We start from the raw sequence: 17160 nt of genomic DNA on the forward strand, positions 1-17160 counted from the left end.
TTCAATGTGTACTTTTTCGCTTTTACTTCAAGTAAGCGACTTGAATCCGTTGTCCTGACTTTTTTTTTTTTTGTGCCACTGAAACACGCGTCTACCTCCTCCTGAAAGAGATTCTGCCGGTTCCGGAGGGAGCGGAGCTTGGTCTGCTTCTCCTCGTGCTCCAGCTCTTCCTCGGGAGGACGGAAGTAGAAGATGAGATCCTGCAGGGAGAGGATGACGCCCTCCAGAGGAAGAGACAAAGGCCCCGGAGATTTGTTCTTCCCGCTCAGAGAATCCAAACCCCTGAGACCGGGCAAAAAAAAAAAAAAAAAGGCGCATATAGATGGATGCAATGAAAAGGCTTGAGCGGATGGATGCACGTGTGATGACACCGACTTGATAAACTGTCTGAAGAGAGCCATGGTGCTATAAATCATACGAGCTGCTTGAGACTCTTCCGTCTGGGAGCGAGACACGGTGAGGGCGTCGTCCATGTGTCCCTCTTGGTGCAGGATGACCTGGATGCAAAGACCACATTGGTGAATATTACTGATGTTATGTCACATTTGGAGTGGAATGAACCCTGATTTATTTTTATTTTTTTACAATAATGTGTTCTATGCCGCCCCACTGGTTGAAATATGTTATTCTGGCTAATATTACATTCGTGGAATATGACTAAAGCAGCAAAATCCAACCATTTTTTTTTTTATCCATTTTAGGAGGCGGCCATTTTGCCACTTGCTGTCGCGTGAAAATGACATCACAGTTGCTCAGGGCTCAGGCAACGAACGACCAATCACAGCTCACCTGTTTTCTGAAGCTGAGCTGTGATTGTTTTTTTTTTACCTGAGCCCTGAAGAAATGTGATGTCATCTTCAGTCGACAGCAAGTGGCAAAATGGCCGCCCCCTGAGATGGATAAAAATAGCTGGATTTTGCTTCATAACTCTTATTCCACAAATGTAATATGATTGATTGATTGATTGATTGATTTTTATTTGGTGATAACAGACAACACAAACTTCCAATCACTCCATCAGGTGTCACCGAGGATAAAAACAGAATAAAGCCAGAAGGCTTATTTCCATTGTGGTCCTCAACAAATAGAGAAAAAAAAAAACAACAAAAAAAAACATAAAAGGACGACATCAACAAAGACTAATAAGAGATTCAGAATGTCATGTTTAGACTAATGAGGTCACATAGAACATATTATTGTCAAGAAATGCTTAAGTTTGACTTGCACTTGAAATTTGCATAATCAAGCGCACCTTCCTCTTCATCATTCCCAGACGTGCAGCTTTGGCGTCCAGCGCGGCGTACGTGAGCCACAAGCCGGTGGACACGTGCTGCACAAAGCACATGGACTCCCCGTACTTGATCTCCGGAATGCCCATCCCCTCCACGTCTCGCTTGTGAGCCACGTCCACCTTCTCCTGCTCGGTGGAGACCAAACGGGAAAAAAAAATATATATCAACTCATTTGCTCCCAAAAACGGATATATACGTTCTATTCACTCGCCGCCATTTTCACATTTCGCAATCCCGTTCGCTCCCGGCTGTTTTACTGGAATTGGACTGATTTTGCAAGGCCCGCAAAATATTGTGTTCTATTGCTATAAAAACATGGAACCTATCAAAAGAAAGATGAAAGTCTCGTCTTTCATCAGGACAAAAAAGGATGTTTCGATCTGTTTCCGTTTTGCAGCAATTGGCATTAGAAGAGAGCTAAGTTTTATCAGTTTTCACAAATCTATTTAAAATTGTAATTTAGCTTTTTTTCTAGATGGCTCCTTTGCTCTGCCGCCACCTGCTGGCCGTTTGTGTACTAACTACCATTTCTGCAACCGTTCTTTGCAGTTGAGAGGCTGCATCAAAGCCTTCCGTATGCTCTAGCATTAAAAAAACCCCCGTATAAATATGTCTTTGGGACACTTAGAACATTAAAAAAATTTATTTACACGTTATTGGGAGCAAATGAGTTAAGACGTATTTATACGTTTCTTAGTTTTTATTATGCTAATGCAGCCTCTGAATTGAAGAGAATGCTTGAAGCAATGGTAGTTATTGCAAAAACGGCCTGCAGGTGGCAGCAGAGTATGCAAAATGCTGTATTGTGTTTTAAACAGATTTGTGAATAATGATGAAACTTAGCGATATTCTAATGCTTTTTGCTGCAAAACACAAACAAATAGAAATATGTTTTTTTTCCCTGATGAAAGAAGAGACTTGAATCAATCTTTCTATTGGTAGTTTACATGTTTTTATAGTAATAGAACTCAATATTCTGAGGGGCCTTGCAAAATCAGTCCAAATCCAGTAAAAAATAGGGAATGACGAAAACAGGCATGAAAAAAAAAAAAGTCATACGAGACCTTTGAGGCTCGGAAGCAGAAGGCAGATACTTTGGTGTTGGCTCTGTCCGAGTCCAACACCATCAGCCCCTTTTCCTCATCCAGACACAGGTACCGGCCTGTGGTGATGTGGCGGACGCGGAAAGATTGCCCCCACTTGAAGTGGCTTCCGCTCCAACTGGAGACAAAACATGCACAAATATTCAAATTCAGTCCTTATCAAACCAGGGTAAAAAAAAATCAAATCAAATATGGGGACAATAACAAAACATAATAAACCGATTAATCTTCCAGGAATACTTTTTTTGTGTAAAGGGCTGATTTCCATTTGTGCAGTTCTAGCGCCCTCTGGTGGCTAGTTTTTTAGTACAATTTAATTTTTATGAGGGATGTTTTGGCCCTTCTATGTTTAAAATCGACACTAATTGTAAGATGAAGGGGAACCGAATTTGCTTGTGAAGCAAGTCAATATGTGGAGGAACAAAATGTGTGCGTGCATTAACAACATAACATAATAATAATAATAATAATAATAATAATAATAATAATAATAATAATAATAATAATAAACATAATAATAATAATAAAACATAATAATAATAATAATAAAACATAATAATAAGAATAATAACATAATGTTATGGACAAAAGCATAATATTGTGCTTTTTTTTTTTTTACTATGACCTCATGTTTTTTACAATATTGTGACCTTTTTTAAATATCGCCAACCTCCCCCACAATATGGTGATAATTATCGTATCGTGAGCTCCATATCGTGATAATATCGTATCGTGATATTTGGATATCGTTCCATCCCTACTTGTTGCATGACGTTCCATTTTGTTGTGATGCATCTGTCATCACCTGATCCGCAAGGGCTCCAACCTCCACAGCGAACGAGCCTGGCTGCAAACAGCACCGCCCTCGTAGTGAGCCATTCTGCAACAAACATGCATACAAAAAGACGTGCAATATAACAGGAAGATGATAGACAATGAAAAGAAATAAACATTTGTTGCATATTAAATGGCCATATGGCGGACGAGGAGTCAAAATGGCGGACCGGGCGTAACCGTTTTAAAGTGGAAAGGCCTTAGGTTGAGTGCGCCTTAACTCGAGGACTCCCTGTATTCACATTCCTGGTGAAAACAGTGGCAAAAAAGAGCTTGTTTCAACACGGCCCTGGCTGATCTCTTATGCTCTACTGCCACCTGCTGGACGTTTGATGTAACAACTACCATTGCTTTAAGCCACCTCTTAATGTCAGAAGCTGCATCAAAGCCTTCTGTATGCTGCTGCATTAAAAAAACAAAAAACAAAAAACAAAAAACGTATAAATACGTTTTTGGGAGTAAAGGACAAATATTGAAAAACCTATTTACACTTTTTTGGGTTTTAATGAGGTAAACACTTAAAGCTAGGGATTTAAAAATAGATATAAATAGATATATTTAAAATGAATTCATTCATACGTAAATAACTGAATAAAGCTAGAGGGGGGGGAAAAAAAAAAGATGTTTTTGCGCCTCGTTCATCTCACCTGCGCTTCTCTTCTCCTTCCTCCGGTGTGGCGATGGTCAGACACTCGTCCATGTGGCCGTGGAACAGCCTGAGAACATGGCCGCCTGTTAGGAAGCCTGAAAACAGAAGAATGCACATCTGACGTTCTTCTTTCCGTCAAGCAGGACAACAAAAACTTATTTGGATCATAGTTTGGATTAAAAATGGATTTAGATTTCTTGTTCCTAAAGCTTTACAAAAAAAACACAATTATTCAATGTATTTATTTTTTGTCACATAGTTTCAGGTACCTCTGTTCGGTTAAATCAGTATTTGTTTCCCAAGTTGTATTCGTTGTTGAAAAATTGCGAGTTATGTTTATTGTTTATATATCTTGCACGTGCGTTTGCACCTTCAGCGAGTTCACATCCGGAGCTGATGGGGTTCATATTCCACAGAGTCTGCATAAAGGAGGCGTCCACCATCAGATCTCCACTAGCGTACGACAGATGCTGAGGGAGGCGAGACGGTTTTTGGCAAAAAAAAATCATTCAATAATACTGCCCAAAACATATGCGGCGTTCGTATTTCAAGGAGTCTCACCAGGTATCGCTCGGAGGACACGCTGACAAGGATGAGGTCGTCGCCCACGCGGACCTTTTCACCTTCGGACCTCTGCTTAGAGGCGGGATGGATGGTCCACCAGCACGCCTCGCCTGACAAGAACACGCAAACGCTCAACTTTGATCATGTGGGAGATGCTGTTTCTATTTAACTCATTCACTCGCCGCCATTTTCACATTTCGCAATCCCGTTCGTTGTTTTACTGGATTTTGACTGATTTTGCAAGGCCCGCAGAATTTTGTGTTCTGTTGCTATAAAAGCATGGAACCTATCAAAAGAAAGATTAAAGTCTCCTCTTTCATCAGGAAAAAAAAGTATGATTATATCTGTTTCCGTTTTGCAGAAATTAGCATTAGAAGAGAGCTAGTTTCATCAGTTTTCACAAATCTATTCAAAATTTACTGGTCACAATTTAGCTTTTTTTCTACATGGCTCTGGTTGATCTCCTTTGCTCTGCTGCCACCTGATTCTTTGCAGTTGAGAGGCTGCATCAAAGCCTTCTGTATGCTCTAGCATTTAAAAAAAAACAAAAAAACGTATAAATACGTCGTTGGGACTTCTACAACATTTAAAAAATACGTATTTACACGTTATTGGGAGCAAATGAGTTCATAGCCATGCATGACCGTTTTTACTTTATAGTTATTGTGTGCTTAAAAAAACGTGTGTTTTAACAAGTTAAAGAAGCGGTTGACTGTCAAAAGCAAACGTGAAAATTTCCAGTTTACCAGTGGAATCTTCTTGGAGGCCCACGTCGAAGGCCAGCTTGTCTGTGAGCGAGCGAGATGTGGTCAAACAGCTCAGGTACTGGAGAGAGAGCCTGAATTTACAACTTGGACCAAAAGAAAAAATATCAATAAATAAATCCGAACGTGTTTTTCTTACCATCCCCGAGTGGTTGTGTCTGAGAAGGATGGCGTGGCCATACAACAAGGTGCGATGGCCGCCACCTTGCGAGGACTGGGGAAGTACAGGCAAGCAATAAACATTTTATTTATTTCTTTTTTTTAAATGGATAATTGTGGTTCCCACGCAACTTCCACAAGTCCATTATCGAAGTGATCCCAAACCACTGTGCCACAGAACTTTTTTTCTCCTACGCATTTGAACTAGAATTATAGTTCATTTACTGCAAATAATGTACAGTGGCAGGCAGATGAGTAAATTGAGATGCGATCATTTTGTTTTTCAGCATATGTATGTTTTTTTTTTGTGTGACCTTTTTTGCTTGGCAGTGTGCGGTAAGATTGCTTTTTAACGTCATTTAAAATATGTGCTTTGGCGCAGTAAAGGTTGGGAAACACTTCTTTATATGGACCGGAAACTAAATGGGGACCACACGCATAGCAGAACAATTTGTTTTTTTTGTTTTCCCAGCCCATTAGCAAAGAGAGTTCTTTTTTTTTTTTTTTTTTTTTGTACATACAATTACATATTACATTGCATATACACATACATTACATACATATTACATTACATATACAATTACAAACACACATACAATTCCAGAAAAATATATTACTATGGACAGCCTAGTGCGGATGACCCTAATTTTTTTGAGTACTTCAGCCTCCGTCCACATTGCAGAAAGATGTTAAGTTTATTGATAAGTAAGCAGTCCATTGGTTAACATGAGTATATATATATAAATAATAACTAGAGCTGTCAAACGATGACAATTTTTAATCACGATTAATCGCTTAATTTAAAAGGCTTTTTATCAAAAATTTTTGCCCGTCAAATTTTAAACTGCACCTCTTATGTGTTAATTTTTTCGGCATTTAATGTTAAGAGGACGTCTCATCCTCCACTTTTTCCTCATCAGTTAATTACTTGCATAATTTCAAGTGGGGATAAAAATGACCCTGATAGTTTGACATGAACAAATATTGTGAATGTCACACGCAAACATTGATTAAATGCTTCACTTGAATGCACGTTATGTTTATTGTTCAAACGCAACCTGTGCTACCTCTGACGTCGCCATCCGCTGTCAAGCTAAAGGATCATTTGCAGTCAAAATTAATAGTGCGATTAATACATGATTAATGCGATCATTTTTTGTGATTAATTAATTAGCTCACGCTTCAACTTTGACAGCACCAATAATAACAAACAAATAATAATAAATAATACTGCAATTGATTACAAATTTGAAAAATGCTACAAAAATGTATTTTTTTTTGAGGTACATAATAAAATAACAATTGCTGTTCCTAATAAAGAGCACAGATCACAAGAATGACGATAAAACTGATTTAAACAGTCATCGTTTTCATGCCACAAGAATGCATTCTTCAAAACAAAAAACAATTTAGTCCCACCAACAGAGTGGCGACAATAGACTTTTATGCAGCGTTAAGTACACCTAATCCGCACGAATTACACCGCAGGTATGTCAAGTACGACCGTCACACTGTTCGCTCCGCTCGCATTGGTGCTAACTTGGTCAGGACAGGTGGCGGTGCTCGTCTTTCTCGGTATGTGTGTTGGGAGTGGGGGGGGCACTCTGGGGGGGCGTCTTGTTACCCCTCCGACAGAGGTGGGCGGGACACCGTCGGGCCGCACGCCATGCTATTCTCAACCTCCGGCTCGCCTTGTTAATCCTCATCTGAGATGCCCGACATGGAGCTAATGGTGTCAATGGAGATCTTATATTGCGTAAAACAACAATTGATGTCTTTTTGATTCTATTTTGAACGTGTAAGGAAGGTTTACACATATTAGCTGGATGTGATCGTGGCGTGACAATGACTCTGCAAATTATTGCTGACATCGGGTGAAACACGGCGCTCATGACATCACAGGCAGAAAAGAACATTTTGCAAGCACAAGCTGGGGATTGCCATATTTCAGATTGAGCAAGATTAACCCGAGTAATGACTTTTTCTTGTTGACTTGTTTTTGCATATTTAGCCCACTTAGCGCAAATCAGATGATCAATTTTTAGTATGTCACAAACTCAAGAACTCAAACTCTACTGCGAAATATGATCTAAAACTCCACACTTTCATATTTTTCATAGGTGCTGCTGTTTTGGTTGGCAAGGGACTAAAACTTGTAATTAGTTACAGCAATTTTTTTTTAGTTTTTTTTTATTACTATTTAGGATGGAACAACTGAAAGATTTGCTGTAGTCGATTAATAATGTCGTGACAGTACGTAAAGCGACTTAAGTGTCGTGTTGTTGGTTGGTGCATATTGTGAAATGAATAAAGTTGTCATTATCACAAATTTCACGCATTATTGTGGGAATGCTCTCAATTGACTTCATAAGCATTCCACATGCATTCAAATCTTAGCATTCGGCATTCCCGCGCAATTTCGCCAGAAATTGCACTTAGTCTAAGTTGGACATAGTATAATTGTGGCGGCAAAGATGTAAGTTCACTTTGCGCCGCTGCCCTTATTCCTCACCGCCAGTCCTGAAATACCGCCACTACCAATCTTTTTAAGCCTAGCGGCAATCGAATTAGCCGAAGCTAGCGAGGCTAACCGCTATTCTCACTCAAGACTCAAGTGTCATCTTGTCGGCCGGACATTTCGCCGCGTTGTAGTCTGGTGACAGACAGCAGAGAGGCGGGGCAGAAGTTTTCTGTAAAATGGCAGATTGGAAAACGAGGCTCCAAAAAAAAAGTGATTAGCGGTTAGTTGACTTGAAGCTAATCGGTTCAACCGCTAGTATGTGCGGCTATCTGAGGAAAAATTATGTTAATTAGAATTGGAAGTATTAGAATTGGAAGTGAATGGCAGTAGACTTCCACCTCAAGTTCAAGTTCAACACATCAAAACACAGAATTGACAACTTGTGATTCACGTTGACATTTGTCGATCTTAAATACAACAGATGAAACATGACACTTGCACATTAGCCCCGCTGGAAACGGACAAAAATGGAGACTTTTTTTTGAAGATGTCACACTAGATACAGTAGATAAATGTTGACAGACGTACCCATTTGTCCAAATCGACAGCCTGAAGGGGATATCATATCGTGAAATTAATGCAGCATGAGTCTGTAAGGTTTCATCAACTCTCATAAACTGAATCTTAAAGTCTCCTAATACCGTATGTCCTCAAATAGTCACCTTCTCAAGTCATTACTGAGTCATAGGAGCAAACGGCTGAATCGGAAGTTCAAATATGATACAAAACTGCTTTCAAACAAACATTTTCCCAGTCGCACTTGAAACCCACCCCAACAATATTTGCGGAGATACGGCATTCGCAAACATTTTTATTTTTTTTGCGAGAACCACCGCAATCGTCTCCTACCTCGGTCATCTCCACCGTGTTGGCCAGCATCTCCTGCAGGGCACGCACCGACAACGACTGCTCCAGAATGAAGTTGCATATTGCCAAGTCCGGCGGCACCTTCTGCAAAACAAGACGGCAACATTGGGTTGGAGACGGAACTGGAGCCAGCTGACTTGACTTGAGACGGACTTAAGTCGCTGAGCTTAGGACTATCTATTTACGTATTTATTTAGCTTTCTATCCAACTGATCATGTCAAGAAAAAAGTTTGGTATGACGCAATCCGTGTTGAGGATTCTTCCAGGTGTGCAATTAGTTACCTGGGCGTTGGACGTGGTCTCAAGGAAGCAGAGGCGGTTCCCGAAGCCCTCGCAGGACAGACAGAGTTTAATCTGCTGCTCCTTCAGGACGGAGGCGGTGCACTGCAGAACCACCTGGTCATCCTGCACGCGGAAAGCACACGGAACTTGTTGCTTATTTGACACGCCGGCATTTCAACAATGTTGACAACAAGCGGAAAAGATCCAATCTTCCCGCCGTCGACCATGTTACCTGCGATTGCGCCTCACCACAATAACTGCAGTCAACGTTATGTCGGTTGAAAATATCTTTTGAATGTAAAAATGCAAAATCATTTCACTTCTGATCATTCACGTTGCGCGTGCTAAAATGGATCCGCTCCTCCTAGGATTTGGGTAGGAAATGTTTACAACTGCATATGATAATTTGAATATTTTTGATTGATTGATTGATTGATTGATTGATTGATTGATTGATTGGAGTTTATTTCAGATGTGTAGTACAAAAAACAAGAACTGAGATTTTTTTTTTAATTACAAAATAAATAAGTAATTCAATAAATAAATAAATATCCCAAAATGAAACATCATGCACTGCTAGTCCAAAAATTAGTAAGAACTAGTACAACAAATTTCAAACCTATAGGATAAAAATAATATTCAAGTATTGCAGTCCAAAATACATACAAGTTTTGGCATTAAATAAATGTATAATTAGACATTTTCCTTTTTTGTTTGGCTTTTTCAGTCACATATCGTGATATATTGCGATATTCTTTTGAGACGATATACAAAAAAATCGTAGATATCGTGTATCGTGATATTATCGATATCGTGAGTCAAATATCGTCACAGTATCGAATCGCGGTTTAACTGTATCGTCCCACCCCTAATACACACATACCCTAAATAAATATGCACGTCATAAAGTATGGTATATTACATATAAATATTGGTACGTACATTTTTTTTTTTTTTTAAAACACATGCTAATTTCCTGTCAAAATTCTTTTACAAAATAAATGGCTTGCAAATGTTTGTACCAGAAGTGCGCGTCTATGTGCACGTTGAAAAGAGTCTCCGCAACATCGTCTTACAGGAAAAGCACAAAAACGTGAATGGGTGAGTTTTTCAGCCAAAAGTAGTGCATAGGTTGCACAGGGGAAATGCCAATTGCAACACATAAAATGTTGTGGGCTGAATGTATTCTCTCTTCCGTGGAGTAGAACGAGACTCATCGTTTGATTCTACCGTTTTGTTTTGTTTTGTTTTTTTGTGACGTGTGGGTGAAGGAAGGACGCAAAAGCGTGTCCACATCCCGAGCAGAGCGCTAACAGACGGTAATTTGACTGGTGCAAAAGCCAGCGATAAACACCCCGTGTCAAGCGCCCCCACCTGACACTCGGCATTCTCAGCTGTTGCCTGCACTCAAACGATGACACAAGCAAGAAGATCGGCCACTTCACCGGACTCACGTTCCTGTCGCCCTCTTCTGCTCCGATTTGTTCCCGTTCGTCGTGTTCTCGGCTTGAGGAAATTTCAGACTCGATTAGCGTTTGGACTCGCGATCGTGCGTCGCAGAGTTTTGGCGGCAGGACCGCCCGCCGCTTCCAAGCGCGGTGGAGGACGTTTGCGTGTTGATGAAAATGGAAAGTGACTCAGACGGGTGACCTTGTAAAAAAGCTCAGGCCTGGAGACTTTCCTTTGCCAAAGAGTGTCCGCTCTCAGCCACCCGATCGTCTATCGCTCGTCAGACCCCAAAATGTCTGCTTCGCCTCTCAAGCGCAGTATTGCGGACGCTCAACATCACTGATGACATTCCAATGTAACTTACACGGGTGCCGAGACTTACGAGTGCTCACGACTTTTTTTCAAGAAACGAGTCGTCTGACAATTTTTTATTTTATTTTTTTTGTCTTACGTTACAAGCAAAAAAATTGCACTCACGAGACGGTTGCGGCGACCTTCAAAACAAGCAGTGAGGCAGTTTTGGCAATTCTTCTTTCAATTCTTCAAACTGTTAATTGCCCCTCCCAGTTGAAGTTTATTATAAAACTACACATAAAACAAAGGGAATTATGTTAGGTATGTAACCAAGCTACAAAAAAAAGGTTGGCTAGATAAATGCTAAGACGATTGTAACTTCAGCAATGGAGGTGGGATTAGCTGTTGTGTATGTGTTTATTATGGATGCATTATACTGCCCCCTAGTGGACATGTTTTTTGTACAGTGCTGTTTTTTTTTTTTGTATCTCTGTTTACTCAAGAAACTTGAGCTATACTAAGCCGCTTTTGAGAACCCTTCCATTGTGCAATGGGATTTTTTTGTACACAAGCATCTGTACTGTCCTTCTACTTGGGTGTGAATACTTTTGCAACCTCTGGGCACATGACCACGTGTGCCTCACCACGTTGTAGCCAATACACGGTGTACGCATCGGCATCGGAAGCTTCGATCTTCCGGCAGTCCCACCGAGTGAAATATGTTCCCGGCTGACCACGTTGGGAAAGCTGGCGCAGAGGCCGCGCAAACTCCGGAGCTCAACTCACCGCTTTATTAATAGAGGCCGCCTCGCGCATTTGAAGGTTGACACTTTGCGGCGGGCCAAACGCACGCCCTGATTATTTGATAATCTCGCCACGTTCCAAAGAGCCGAGAAGTTTCTGAGCGAAGGTCAGGATGTGTTCCGGGTCATCGCGCGGCTGACGCGATGGGCCGACACCTGACACACATCTTGGGCGCAACGGAGAAAAAAAGGGTTGGGGGGGGTACTTGAGCCACATGACTTGACTCGAGTCATACTTAAGCCGCCAATTTTAGGACTTGAATTCTTGACTTAACTTTTATATGGATGAGTTATAAAGGCAAACAAGAATTTCGTCAAGCTTTTTTGGTCTCTTGACATACTTTTAGAAGTTAACTTGCCCATTCTTCTTTTACTCCACATTTTCAAGGTAAAGAATAATATAAAAATAATCATTATAATTATGAATAAATAAATACATTCATTAATTATATTAATAATATAATAATGCCGCCATAAACGTTAAATGACGTCCACTACGTTTATTTTATTTTTTATTTTTTTATTTTTAAGTCAATGGGAAGTGCAACATCTAAGTGCAGCGCTGCCTGGTCAATGGGTTGTGGAATCAAAAACACCCACTAACTATGGCCAGCAGATGGCAGCATTGTATCTCTTTTCAATGGGTTGCTCGTATATGGAATTCCAATGAAACGTGACGCAATCTGATGAGATCTGATGAAACGTGAATGATCAAAGCATTTGACACATGAAACCTAATTCGTCACTAAACAAAAAACTATTAGTGTCAAAGTCACTGTTGTGGAGAAAATGTATCTTTTCACAAAAAGCTTGTAGCTTGCAACTTATCTTTTCAAGTGGTGATTAGTAAAGAACGGAATAAGGTAGCAACGCAATTTTTTTTTTTTAAAGGAAAGAATTGAAATTGCAGTATTTGAGTTAAAATGCTCTGTGGCACTGTGGAGTGGAGGTTGTTTTGTTTTTTTTGTTAACGTGTGGCAGTAAAAGAGATCAAATGAGCAAGTTTCCTGGAGGGAATCCAAAACATATCTTCATATGTTTTGTCTATCAAGGCAAAGAATCCTTTCAGATGTGAAAAATCCTGACGTGTGCAGCGAGCCTCTGCTGGACGGACTCAAACATGTGGACCGCATGTTTGAGTCCATTTGATTCACTGACACCAAAAGCCCTCAAATGGAGTCAGAAGCCCGAAAGCATGCGCGGCAACTTGTGCCAAATAACGAGGTTTGACTGAATACAAAAATGAAATGGGAGGGCAACTATGATGTTTTGTTGTTGTTGTTGTTGTTTTTATAGCGGAGAACTACTGTATTATGCAGTGAGAGGTGGATAAAAGGTTGCCTGCAAAAAGCAAAGAAAAATCCATCATGGAACTGAAACAATGTTAACGTTTCTCTTTTGAAATGAGTCAGCGAGCGAGGAGCACATGCATTCTGCTCTCTCCCTCTCTCTCCATCAGCTCTTGGTCTGCCTTCCAACTATTTTCGGTGGCTGCACCTGTCGAGATCACGTTGCCTCCTGCTGCTGACCAGCAGATACTCGGGCGCTGGCTTCGGGGGACAGCGACGCGTTTTAGAAGCACGACCGAGCTCTCGACAAGTCAACTCAAATGGATGACAATTGACGGGAAGGCCAATCAAGCCATATTTAGTACCAACGGGGAAAATTCATACAGCTGGCAAGCTCACTTATGCCCAAGACATGTAAGACTCAGAATACAGAAGGCGGGAAACATTAGGATACAATGCAGACAAAAAAATTACGCTACTGGAAAATAAATATCAAAATACAACATATTAGAAGAAAATGCAAACATATCAGAAAAATAAATACAAATTTAAACAGGGAAATGTTACACAGAAAATACTAGTTAAAAATGAGAAATAATTACAAAATAAATTTAAAAAATTTTTTAAAAAAAAAACAAAATACTGGTCAAAATATGTGATTTAAAAAAAAAAAGGGTTTTTTTTCTCTAGAAAAACTAATATATCACAAAAAAATCTTATTCTACATTTTTTTTTTCCAATTTAGGGAAATACAGGAAATACATATTAGACACAATTAGAAAAATATTTTGTCATATTTGGGGGAAAAAAACATGTTTAAAATAATATGACACTAGACAACAATTTAAAAAATCAAATAGATGAATAGACCTGAAATAAATATAACATTTTACAAATGGAAAATATTAGAAAATAATACAAGATATTGGAAAAAAAATATGAAATACTGTAAGATGCCAAACAAAAATATCAGGCAAAATAATAAATGGAAAATAGAAAAAATACCAAAATTTTTTTTTTGAAGACACAAAATATGAGTCAAAAAAAAAGAGAAAAAGGGTAAAACATTTTTTAAACATAAGTATTACAAGAAAAATTATGTAAGCCATACTCGAAAAAATACAAATTAGCCAAAAAATACCTAAACATTACTAAAATAATACAAAAATATGAAACTTTGAGAGTATTTTGTTGAAATATATGACGTATAGTAAAAAACAATACAAGCTACTCAACAAAATTAAAACTATTATCAATATACAAATAAAAGAAAATACTAAACCAAAAATACTCAAAACTACAAAAAAAAAAAAAAAAAAACTTCATCATCCTAATGAGAAACTTTCTCATCCTAGCAAGAATCTTTGTTCTAACAAAAACATCACAAGATAAAGATAATGACATTCAAACCAAACCCCCAATTTTGGACTTTTTTTTTTTTTTTTTTTAACTGCTATAAAGTTCAACAAATACTAAAGGACAATCAAATGTTCTTGTCCTCGTATTGACTAGCTTTAGCAATTAGCCATCACCGTGTTGTCACACAGTAGAAGACCACCTGTTTATTGTGCACACGCACGCACACGCAACGACAGGTGCCGTATGCGTGCGCACGCGTCTCTGGACGTGTTCATTTGCCGGGCTCAACACTTCCACAGCCTGACTTTGACAGCAAAATCCTCCGGATCAACGTGTCAGTCAAATGATTTTTATCTTTTGTTTTGTTTTGGGTTTTTTTGTTACTGTTGTCATTCAAAGACGCAACACGGCAGCGTGTGCGTGATGAAGACGAAATGACTTCATCAAACGAGGCAGAGGAGGGATTGATGGTGAGGATTAACACGTGTGTTATTGTACAGTGTGTCTTAAAACAAATCACACAGCCAAAAAAAAACAAAAAAACTAATTCAAGACCAAAATTCTGTAAAAGAACTAAACAAAATAAATTGATGAAAACTTGTAGGAATAATTGTAAATAAAAAGTTACCATACATTTGCTGCAATGAAGAATGTTTTGCTCTGTTCCCACTCACATTCTCATAGCCCGACGATTTGAATTTGACTCAAAAACCTGAAGAACCGCAACATCTTACGCAGCAGAATGGTTGGAGCAAGTCTGCTGAGGTCGCCTGTTTTCTGTTACGAAACAAACTTGACCGCACATGGACTCAGCAATCTTCCACTCAACATGCACAAAACACAGACAAACTGTCTTCCAACTACGCCTTGCATTTGCATTTTTCGGGTTGGAACGCCCATGTGACTCGGGGCGTGGAAAAGCAAATAAATCGAGAGGGTGAGGAGAGGAATCTTCAGAGAGTGCAGGAGTGAATTGTCTCCTCTCTCCTCGCGAGACCTGAACGGAGTGTCTTCTCTCCTTTTTGTGTTGTGTTTAATAGATGTCAAACAGGTAACCCTGACAAAACTACAATCAAATAAAAATATATATACAAAAATATGAAGTGATTTCATCACACCTTCATTGTGCCACCACAAGAGTATTAAAAAAAAGCTCAGTTTTGAATATAATCCTTTACAATGCAGAGATGGGTTTGTTTGTAAAATCTTTTTTTGTCACAAAAATGTTTCTTTCCTTTTTTTTTTTTTTTAAATGTCATTCGAAAGGCTACTAAGAGTATCTCGCACACACATCCCGATGGGTCCCAAAAGATGCCAGCAAGTAGGCCGCTGGCTGCTCAAGCTACTCCCTGTAGGCTGCACACTTATAGTGGCACACTAAAAAAAGAAGCTTCAATTATAGACTGAAACTCAAATACAAGTTGAAAGTGTCTTTCCCGGCCGTGCGGTGCAAACAGTGACGCAGCTTTTGCATTCGATGCAAGCTTGAATACAATTTGGATTATTTTTTTCTCCCCATGAAAAAGCAAAAGCTCACTAAAACTTCCGCTCAGTCAGAGTGTTCGCCATCACGCATCAGCGCACGTTTCTTAATCGTGACACGCATTTATTAATGAAAGCGACGCGACGACACCATTTGCTTAATGGGATCATACGTGTCAACAAGATGAAACGTCAACAAACGACCGCGTTCAGTGCGCAGAAATGTCATTAACGCCCCTCGTTAACATCATTTGATTGGACTGATTTATTTTTGAGGGCTGATCGTTTATGGAGTTTATGTCGATGAGTCAGTCCAGAGAAGTCGAAACCAACAACAGCTGACTAACTAAAATGCTTCCCACCTCATCCTCTTTCGAATCAACACAAATATTGGCTGGAGGCTACAACGTAATATGGAGGACCAAAACTGCCAAAATTCAAAATAAATAAATGACTAAAAGTGAAAATAAAATGGAATATTAAAAAAAAATTATATCTTAAAAAAAATAAATATATGTGGAAATAAATCAATTTTTATTTTATTTTTTAGTCATTTATTGATTGATTTATTTAGCCATTTATTTATTTTGAATGTTGGCAGTTTTGGGCGGTGTTGCCAAGAGGAAATGTTATTCAAATGAGGGGGCGGTCCTTGAGAGCAGAACTGCCAAAATTCTAAATAAATAAATGACTAAATACATTTTTTTTAAATTACTAAATAAATTTTAAAAAAAGGGACTAAATAAATAAATGACTAAATACATTTTAAAAAATGACTAAATAAATAGATGACAAAAAAAGTGACTAAATAAATAGATAAACAAATGACTAAATAAATGACCAAATAAATAAATGACTAAATACATTTTTAAAAATGACTAAGTAGATTTAAAAAAGTGACGAATAAATAGATCAACCAATGACTAAATAAATAAATGACTAAATAAATTTTTAAAAATGACTAAATAAATAGATAAAAAAGTGACTGAATAAATAGATAAACAAATAACTACATAATAAATGACTAAATAAATTTTTAAAAATTACTAAATAAATAGATTTAAAAATGTGAATAAATAAATAGATAAACAAATGACTAAATGACTAAATAAATAAATGACTGAAAATAAAAACGTATTTATTTCCATTTATATTTATTTTTTTAAGATATAATTTTCGAATTACATTTTTTATATCGATTTTTATTTTCACTTTTATTTATTTATTTAGTCGTGTATTTATTTAGAATTTTGGCAGTTTTGGTCCTCCATAATAACAGTCATTATTTTTGACACAAAGTGCATTCATCATTCAGCTCAAATAATGATGCTCGATGTATTTAAACGCAGGCATTAACTTTGTCTGGGATGAGTGGAACAGCCACAAAACCTACCATTTTGCCAAAAAATCACCAAAGATTCACTTCAAAATGCCAAAAACTCCGCCGA

General features: G+C 38.5%; 1 protein-coding gene across 17 annotated transcripts in view; it reads right to left on the minus strand.

Moving 5' to 3' along the window:
• Positions 1-17160, minus strand: part of ryr1b (ryanodine receptor 1b (skeletal)) — a 94228-nt gene that overhangs the window by 73086 nt on the left and 3982 nt on the right. For 12 of the 17 annotated variants that reach the window (XM_077494279.1, XM_077494273.1, XM_077494284.1 and 9 more), the window contains exons 3-15: positions 9037-9159; positions 8736-8837; positions 8415-8435; positions 5346-5420; positions 5189-5267; positions 4440-4552; positions 4249-4348; positions 3877-3973; positions 3201-3275; positions 2357-2513; positions 1253-1417; positions 376-497; positions 96-282 (exon numbers count right to left, since the gene is read on the minus strand). In XM_077494279.1, the coding sequence (XP_077350405.1) occupies positions 96-282; positions 376-497; positions 1253-1417; positions 2357-2513; positions 3201-3275; positions 3877-3973; positions 4249-4348; positions 4440-4552; positions 5189-5267; positions 5346-5420; positions 8415-8435; positions 8736-8837; positions 9037-9159 (1416 nt within the window). The remainder of the gene's footprint in view (positions 1-95; positions 283-375; positions 498-1252; positions 1418-2356; positions 2514-3200; positions 3276-3876; positions 3974-4248; positions 4349-4439; positions 4553-5188; positions 5268-5345; positions 5421-8414; positions 8436-8735; positions 8838-9036; positions 9160-17160) is intronic. The other 5 variants (XM_077494286.1, XM_077494285.1, XM_077494276.1 and 2 more) reach the window with 1 other exon arrangement.

Source organism: Festucalex cinctus, chromosome 13, assembly GCF_051991245.1.
Source record: "Festucalex cinctus isolate MCC-2025b chromosome 13, RoL_Fcin_1.0, whole genome shotgun sequence".
Lineage (NCBI taxonomy): Eukaryota > Metazoa > Chordata > Actinopteri > Syngnathiformes > Syngnathidae > Festucalex > Festucalex cinctus.